General features: G+C 22.3%; 1 protein-coding gene across 7 annotated transcripts in view; it reads left to right on the plus strand.

Moving 5' to 3' along the window:
- LOC129610826 (rho guanine nucleotide exchange factor 18) overlaps nucleotides 1-8,559 on the plus strand; it is a 30,944-nt gene extending 22,385 nt beyond the window's left edge. For 4 of the 7 annotated variants that reach the window (XM_055523571.1, XM_055523572.1, XM_055523573.1 and 1 more), the window contains 8 exons: nucleotides 2,970-3,181; nucleotides 3,269-3,433; nucleotides 3,527-4,093; nucleotides 4,274-4,433; nucleotides 5,261-5,366; nucleotides 6,685-6,790; nucleotides 7,390-7,481; nucleotides 7,562-8,558. In XM_055523571.1, coding sequence (XP_055379546.1) covers nucleotides 2,970-3,181; nucleotides 3,269-3,433; nucleotides 3,527-4,093; nucleotides 4,274-4,433; nucleotides 5,261-5,366; nucleotides 6,685-6,790; nucleotides 7,390-7,481; nucleotides 7,562-8,120 — 1,967 coding nt within the window. In that variant the 3' untranslated portion in view covers nucleotides 8,121-8,558. Of the gene's footprint in view, nucleotides 1-2,969; nucleotides 3,182-3,268; nucleotides 3,434-3,526; nucleotides 4,094-4,273; nucleotides 4,434-5,260; nucleotides 5,367-6,684; nucleotides 6,791-7,389; nucleotides 7,482-7,561 lie in introns of all 7 variants that reach the window. The other 3 variants (XM_055523574.1, XM_055523577.1, XR_008697107.1) reach the window with 3 other exon arrangements.
- The last annotated feature ends 1,024 nt before the right edge of the window (nucleotides 8,560-9,583 follow it).

Raw genomic sequence — 9,583 nt, forward strand, 5'->3', positions numbered from 1 at the left:
TTTAATTTTTTCCATACTGATTCAATAATAATTCTTGATTTTTCTTCATTGTTAGTTTCAATTTTTAAATTTGGATCAATTATCATTTTTTCAAACATATGATTTCCATTGTTACCACTCTTTTTCAATTCAAAATGACACATATTAAATTTAATGTCGATATTTTTACTTTTAAGCATTTTAATAACATTTTCAATATTTTTATCGCTTATCCAACGATTATTCTCTAAATTAATTGTTAATAATTTTGTTAATAAATTAAATGGTTCCGTTGTTAATGTTATCATTAAATTTTCAGATAAATCTAAATTTTCTAATAATGGCATTTTTGAAAATAATTTTGGATAAATATGTGGTATTTGTGAATTTTGAAGTAATAAACTCTGTACTGATAAACTTATGAATAATGGCTGATTTGGAAATGACATAAATTTATTTCCCGATAAATTAACTTCAATTAATTGATAATTATATTCGAATATTTTTTCATTTATATATTCTAATCGATTATATGATAAATCGATTGATGTTAATTTTTTCAATGTTGAAAATGCATTCAAGTAAATAGTATGAATTGCATTGTAAGCAACTGATAAACTCGTTAAATGAATTTGTTTCTGAAAAATTTAAAAAATCAATTATTTAATAAGGTACTTCAATGTATAAAAATTATTATAAAAGAAAAAATTAATTATATGAAAAAATAAATAAGTAAATAATCAATAAATAAATTAAATAATTGATGTAATGAAAATAATAGTTATTAATGTACTTTGAATGGTTATACTTTTAGGAATTTAGGTCAATGATACATAGGTCAATTTAGAAATGTCAGGAGTAGGTAAATTTTTTCAAAAGATAAGTATATATCAATTAAGGAATACTCAAATTTCTAGGAATACAGAAATTTTAATAAAATTACTTTTGATTCTAAATTTAAGTAAAAAAAGCTCAGTTCTTCCCAGCCGAATAATTTAAAAAATAAATTTATTTCGCGATTAATTTCCACATTCTCCATTTTTTTTCAAATGAATACCTAAATTGTATAAATAAACAAATGTTTTTGTAGCTTAAGTTCTATTAATAATTGCTCTTCTTAATTCTTTACTTACTTAATTCCTCACAACTAGAATCTAAGTTCGGTATATCTATACATTTTAAATTTTTGCGATATTTGAAAATTCTAAATTACAAATTGATATTAAAAAATTGTTTTTATAAAATATTATAGAAAAATTATAAATTTGGGTGTTGAAAATTTCAAAAAAGAAAGTAAATAATTCTTTTCTTTTTCATTCTATTTCACAAAATTTTCATTAAAACTGTTCTAAAGCGCATATTGAGTCACAAATTTACTGTATATATATTTATGTTATCATCAGGAAAACACAAGATATCTGATAAGAAATTATTTGTGTGTATAATTGTTATAAAAAAAAAAGTATGTCAGAAAAATTATAAATGATTCATTTAAATATGAAAAGAACAACAAAGAATGAAAATTTATAAAACTAAAAATACTCACTTTAAAACATTCGTTATCTAATACTGTAATTTCATTTTCATCTAAATTTAATATTTGAACATATTCCGATATTTCTATTAATGCACTTATTAATTTTTGCCTTCTAAAATTCAAAAAAAAAATATAATTTTAAAATTACATGTATAAATTAATTTAAAAAAAAAGTAATAATAATTTTTTAATAATTGAAATTTTATAAAGACCTGCAATTAGCACGATTAAAATTTTCATAAGAATCACATTCACAACTTTTCGGGCAATATTCTTGTCCCTGAACGTAAGTTAATGTCCGTATTATTAATATAAATAAAATAAATTTTATAAATTCCATATTTTAAGATCATTTCCAAAAATATATTTCAAAAAAATTAATAAAAATAATTTAATTATAACAATTTTTTAAAAATTTGTTGCAATTGTAATAAAAGTAACTCCATTTTATAACGTTTTCAAGTGAAACTAAACTATTCTCATGGCTTTTAGTGTTATAATTAGAATAATTAAAAAGCCATGAGCTTTCAAAAGCTTTTCCATATCTTATCATTGATATTTTCATTTTTTTTTATCTTATCTATAATAATATGATAGAAAATGCATAATTTTTGTTAATGGTTACGTGAAATAAAGTTTTGATAAGAAAATTGATAATGGCTTTTAACATAATTTTATAGTAAAATCAGATATGGAGCTACATATTTTATTACCTTAACTTTTCCTTTATTAATTGAACAACTTGTTGTCCAATGGATGTGCCAGTAAAATTGACGACGTGGGGTCTATTAATATGCGGTAATAAATTTATTAGATCGTGTTTTATTTCAAACATTTTGTAATCAAAAATATTATTAAATATCATAAACTTCAAAACACTCTTAAAACATGTTAAATATTTACGACTTTTGAACTAACTATTAAGTACCACCTCAAAATTGCAAAACCTGTTCATCATTGAAATTTTAAATTTGATTTATTTACAATTCTGAAATATTTACAATTATGTCTTTTCCAATTTTCCCCATTTAATAAGATATCAGTGACAATTTCGATAGATTCATAAAATTTCTAATTCTATTTTCAAATAAATAAATTAAATACCTGCCTCGCAGACGTTTTTTCTCATATCTATATTACATTTAAACATAAGATACTGATGTTAAATTTAAACATACATAAATATCTTAAACTAATATATTTTTGTAAACCAGCTTAAACATTTAAACATAAATATAACATATCATAAACGTAAATATAACACAAAACTTTCGCATTCATCCGCTCTACATAAATATACACATAAAATTTACACAATAAGTAAATGTTGTCGAAAACAATACGTAAATAATTATATAATATTAAAATAATATTTAAATGTAATGAAAAAACAACAAAAACAAATTCAGTACTTAATTAAAATTAATTGTAAAATTATATTTAATTATTTTAGATAAAATGAGACAAAAGGATATTGAACAAGCGTTATTATTAGAAGAGAAAATTTTGTTACAATTAGCGTTAATAAAGGATAAGAAAAATATACCTGAAAATGCAGTACCTAAAGCTGAAGAATTTTTATCAAATTTTGGCTCCTACAAAGACTTAATTACTGATGACTGTGATACCGTAGAAATATGGAAAAGAGTTTTAAATACTGTTCAGGTAATTTTACATTTAATATTTTAAATTTTTAAAATAATATTTTCAAAGTGAAATTCATTTAATTTGCATAAATTGTTATCATTTTAGGAAATAAGCCAATTGGCGGCAACATTATATACGGCTGCAACAGGTTTACCTGTTTCTAGATCAGTTAGCTCCGTTGGTGAAAAACAAAGTGATACTTACTCATCTCCCACATTACCAAAGCGTGCAGAAACATTTGGCGGTTTCGATGATAGACGTGTTAATAAAGTAATAAAATATTATATTTATAAATTAATTTTTTTTTTTTATTAAATTGTATACATTGTTCTCTCCTAATAATTTTCTTATTTCTTTTTTAAGACAAATATACCATGGCGGGATGCCGTTTTATCAACTCTTCCGATTTCAACATTGCCAACAAGTAAAGACAATCAATTTTTAAATAGCAATATAACATCATCGAGTGGTAGTGGAAATATTTCTGAATATGATAAAAATTTAAATACATTAACAGCAGCTCAACATAATCAAACGGCACAACAAATATCGTTAAAAGATAATAATTATGCTGCATTACAAGTATCACATCATTTGCATACATTATTATGTATAATATCACAACAAATGACAACAATACATAATTTACAAGCTCAATTAGCAAATTATCGTGATAATCCAAAAACAATTTATAAACATAATGATCAATTGGAAGAGTTAAGAAATTTACAAGATAAATTACAAGAAGAAAAACAGGCTTGGCAAAAAGAAAAAGAACAACAGGAAAAAGAATTAGAAGAACAACGTGTCGCACAGGAAGCACTACAGAAGCAAATAAAAGCTGAACAAGAAGATATTAAACAACAACGTGAACAATTATATCGTAAAATGGAACTACTGTCAAGTCAAGGATTATTGGTGTCACCAAATGTAAAGTTTTTTTTAGCGTTTCCTATTATTGAAATTTTTTATTAGAGTTTAAAGACTAAAATTAAAAATCAATAAAGTTTAACAATTTAAGACCTAATAAGACACAACTCAAATAGAAAAAGATTAATTTTAAAACTTGACCATTAAAATATTTATTACTTTTAATTATTTTTATAATAGACATCAATTCCAATACCAAATATCGTACAAACGAATGATGATGGAAATAATCATCAAACTTCAGATGATATTCATACCACACCATCAGGTATTTCTGTTGCGGATGGTAGCAGTAGTTGTATGCCAGAAAAGAAAAAAGAAAAATGGAGATCGACGTCAAGTAAGTTTAATGTTGCATAATTTTAAAACCAAAATTTGTTTTTAAATTTTTATTAGTTTTAAATTAACTATAAATTTATTTATAATTTTTGTAGTGATGAAGAACAAATTAACACTTGCAATACATTTTCAATCGCCTGAAAATTTTTTAAAAAAGGATAAAAAAAAATTTAAATATAAGAAAAGAAACTATTAAAATTTCACTTAATATATTTCGTAAATTACATAAAAATTTAATGCGTAAAAAATCCAAGTGAAGATTCTTAAAATGCGTTAGGAATTAAAGTTTAAGAATTCAAATTGTAGTATTACAATCCTACAAAATTCCAAAATAGAAACAAGTTATACATCTCTATTTCAAACATACCAACTTTTATCTACTTTATGATTAAATTAAAATTAAATTTTTAATATTTTTAGATTTCAAAAAACAAATTCAATTCTGTGAAATTAAAGCAAAATAGATTTTTTTGGCTGTGTAATTTTGCTTCTCAAATCGAAACCATTTATTTTTTACAGCAACATTCAGTAGTAAAATAAACAAATTAACTACTAAAAGTATACAGATACTTCAGACTTTTTTTTTTCAGATATTTTAATTGAAATTGCAAAATGTTTTTAATATGAAATAAAATTTATATTTTATATTAAAGTATACAAGTAAATCTTGTCTATTTCAATATGTACATAATTCGATCTTCCTCATATTCAAATCATAATTCTTTTTTTCATATTATGTAATTTAATTTTTGGTTTTTATGTATGATTTTTTTGTTGTAAAATTCTACTATTTTAAATTAATTTATTAAAAAATAAAATTTATTTTAGTGTCGAAAGCGCCGCCAGCAAATTTAGTAAGTGCGAAAAATGCACCAAAAGTTAACGAAGCTAATATTAAACAGCAGATACCAATGAAATTATCATCATTATCAAGGTAAGATGATAAACCAGCTGCGCTTTTATGTTACTAGTTTTTTTTTTACTTTTTTTTTTTTGCAATAATACAAATTAATTTTGTTTATTTTTTTTTAATGTAGAAATTTTTTAAATTTAATATTTTTATTATATATAAATTTATTTTTTTAATTTATTTGGACTTGATTTTCTTTGCATTTTGTTTAAAATTTTATTTCTTGTTTTTTTTTTCTTTTATTTGCAAATATATAATACAAGGTAAAGAAAAAACAAAAATTTTTTTATAAAATTTAGAATTTCACATTTTGTGTCCTATATTTTTATATACATATATATTTATATATCAAAATTCATTTACTTCCTCCTACCTTTCACTATTTTAAATACACAAAAAACCCGTACGAAATTTTTTTAATCTGAATAAAAAGAATATTAGTTTTCCTTTTTAATATTTTTTTGAAATAATATTCTATAAAAAATTGAAACATAATATTATGTAGTTATATTCAGATATACATATTTGTACATAATTCTCAATTCATTGGAATTATAAATACTGAATATCAGTTCAGTCATGACATCACCATAGACCCATTTCAATTGAGTATTTTCAGTTAGTATCAGTAAATAATTCATTTATATTTAAAGCATGATGATTGATATTATATATTATAGACCTTCATTTAATCGTTGTAAAGGTTCAATCATTTTAATTTTTAATATCAAAAAAATATTGTTTGATTTAAAAAAAAATATTGTATTAATTTATTATTGGCAATCAGAATTAAAAATTATAGTTACATTCATGATATTATTTAACACATGCTTCAAAGTTTCGACGAAAATTTCTAAAATAATTTTTAATTGAAAATTTTAAATGACTATTTCTTCTAGTTTTTGTTAGAAAAAATTTCTCTCCTCTAATACGAAAACCAAAATCTTTTACAATCTTTTTTATAATAAAATAAATTTTACCTAAATTTAAAAAAACCAATTGAAATAATTTTGTATTTATTAAGGCTTACTTAAGTTTAAGAATCAACTCTAGTGATTTTCTATTTATTTATTATTTTTTTAACCAAAAATATACACAATTTTATTATTTCCCAAATAAATCCCTTTCGTACGGATAATTTATAACTGATGTTAAAATTTTTTAAATTTCTTAATATTAGAAAGTTTTTTTATGAAAAATTTAATAACCTGTTTTACGCAAATTTTTTAAATAATCTGCTTATGCATAATTTATTCCCATAACTTTTCTTTTTTTTTTGTAATTTTGTGTTTTGTTTTATGCATTTGTTTTTTTTTTCATACATAAATAACGTATTTTTTAGCACTAAAACCGATAAGGCACCAAATTCTAGCAATAACATCACTTCACCAAATAATTCAAGTGGTGTCATCACACAAATGTTCCCATTGAAATTAGCTGATAAAAAGGTAGGAATTATGTTACTTTTGTTGTTGTTGTTGTTTTGTTAATTAACCTCATTAACTACTCTTATTTATCTATTGTGAGTTTTACAAATTTTTATGATTTATACTTCGACATATTGCATGATTTTTAAATTTTAGTATTTTTAAATAAATATTTAATCAATTATTTTAATTTTTAAGTGAATTATTTATAAACAATATCGTAAATTTTTTTAATATTCTACAAAATTTATTAAATTTTTGAAATATTATAATCTAAAACTAATTCGAAATATTTCGAACCAAAAAAAAAAATTAACTCTTATCCAACTTAAAAATTATGAATAATTGATTAAATATTTTTTTTTTGGAACAAATTTTTAAATTGTCTTAAAAACTATTGTAATATGACTGTAAGCTTATTTGGAATACGTTTTTTTAAACTCGAAACGTTTTCACAACATAAGTATGAATATTTTTTTATATTTTAATTAAAAAAGAGATAAAATACATTGTATATATATATACTTGTATATATTATAATAAAATGTAAATATGCAATTTATATTCATTAACAACAAATTGAATTCAAAAATATAAGAGAATTATATTTCGAATTTCAGAACCAAAATATGACTCCGAATCATGCCAGAACCGGTAGTAGTCCAGCGATTATCCAACAACCGCCACAACAATCTGGTAATCCAGCAACGAGGTAATATGCTAAACAAATTATATTATTGTATTATATATTTGTAATTATTAAGTAACACTAATTTTTAAATTTAATTATAGAACGAACACTTATCCAAAACTACCGGACCGATACCGATTAAGAAATTCTGATGCTGGTATATCACCCGGTACCGTTGCCCCTGGAACTGGAACATTAACATCACAATCTATTAATAATACAAATCAAATACCAGTATCACAATTGATATCTTGTCAATTGTTGACACAACAACAGGTGCAACAACCCCCACCGCCACATCCACCACGAAATCCATCACTATATACACAGTTAAATACAATAACAGCCTTAACTGCTATAACGACAACAGCAGCAGCAATTGGGACAAATACAGTTTTATCAACAACAATACCAAATAGACAGTTACAAAATTATCCAGCATCTACTATAATCGGTAATAATAGTATACAACAATCACATTTACCATTGCATCAACAACACCAACAACAGATGCAGCAAAAACAATCACAAATAACTAGTAACAATCCTACAACAATAAATAATAATCAGTCAGCAATTGCGACATCATCTCAACAGCAACAAGATAATCAAAGAATAACAAAACCTAGTACTCCTGAAGAGGAAGAAATTTATTTCTGATATATGCCTCTGGAAGTTGAAATCTAGAAAAAGGATTTAAAACGAAATGTAAAGGAGTATTTTATATAAGAAATTTAAGAAATAAAGAAACCAATTGTATTTTAAATTAACGGGCTAATGTTGTTCATTTTGAACTATTGCAAAATTAAAAAACTGCAATGGCAAAGAGATGACAACACATATTTTTTTTTTTTGTAGATTTAGAAAATCAAAATCAATAGTAATCATGATAAAAAATTGAAAAATAAAACAAAAAATAAAAAATTTAAGGAATTGAAACTAAATAAAAATAATTAAATTTTTAAATTAAATAATAATTATATTAATTAAATTTTAATTCAAATAAGATTTAACAAGTAATATTACATGATACATATATATACATAATTAAAATATGCTTATACGTTATATACATATAGTTAAATTGTAAAACAGCAGTACGTTGAATTCTTAATGAAAATCGATTTTTAAATTTTAACTGAATTGAAACCGTAAAAGAAAAAATGTAAAAAACCTTAAAAATATTTTTATTTTACTTCTGTTTTTATTAAAATAAACCGCATAGAATATTTGTTTATAATATTTTGTATTATTGAAATAATACTTATTCTTGAAATAGTGCTTATTTCCTTGTCCTTAGCCTGAAATGTCGACAAGGTTTTGTCTCATCCTTTGCCCGCGCTCCATAGACAAACACCATAATGATATAATGATCCTTTTTCGCCATCGCCAAAGTAAACAATTTATTACAAGCAAATTTTATGATTTATGTTAAAATTTTTATTGAAATAATACAATATCATTTATTCACAAATCATTTTAACGTTTATTTAATCTTCGTTTCATCCAAGTTCATATTTTGTTTTAGTTTGAATCGTCGGATTTCGTTAGTTTCAAAGGTTCATTTTCAAAGGAAAGATTGAAAACGGTTCAAATTTAAATTGGATATTTTTTAGCGGTCTTAGTTCAGTTAGTTTAATACTCTGATTTATAATTCGCTAACCAATAAGATTGTATAATAAGATGTATTAATAATAATAAAAAATTATTGTTACCTAGATAACTTTTTAAGCGTGCTCATTTTGAAAGCAATTGACTTTGATTTTTTTGTTCCAATATTTTTGCATTATAACACAATAATAGATTCACAATTAAAGGAAAAAGTAAAACAAAATTTAAATAAAAATAAAAAAAGAAATTATTCTTATAAAAATGTTATATTTAATTGTACGTAAGCTAAAATATTTCATAAAATAACAGTTTTATAAATAAAATAATGTTAAAATAAGTCTTTATTTATTTATAAATAATATTAATATTAAATTTTTTTTCGATAAGTAAGTTATTTTTTATTTTTTTTCTATGTAAGTAAATTTTGTATATGTTTATGTTTGTAGACATAAAAATTGTATTTTATTATTTAAATCATTAAGTAAAGTATATATAGATAATGTGACAACTAT

The sequence above is a fragment of the Condylostylus longicornis genome, unplaced genomic scaffold (assembly GCF_029603195.1).
Source record: "Condylostylus longicornis isolate FDR11 unplaced genomic scaffold, ASM2960319v2 ptg000048l, whole genome shotgun sequence".
Taxonomy (NCBI): domain Eukaryota; kingdom Metazoa; phylum Arthropoda; class Insecta; order Diptera; family Dolichopodidae; genus Condylostylus; species Condylostylus longicornis.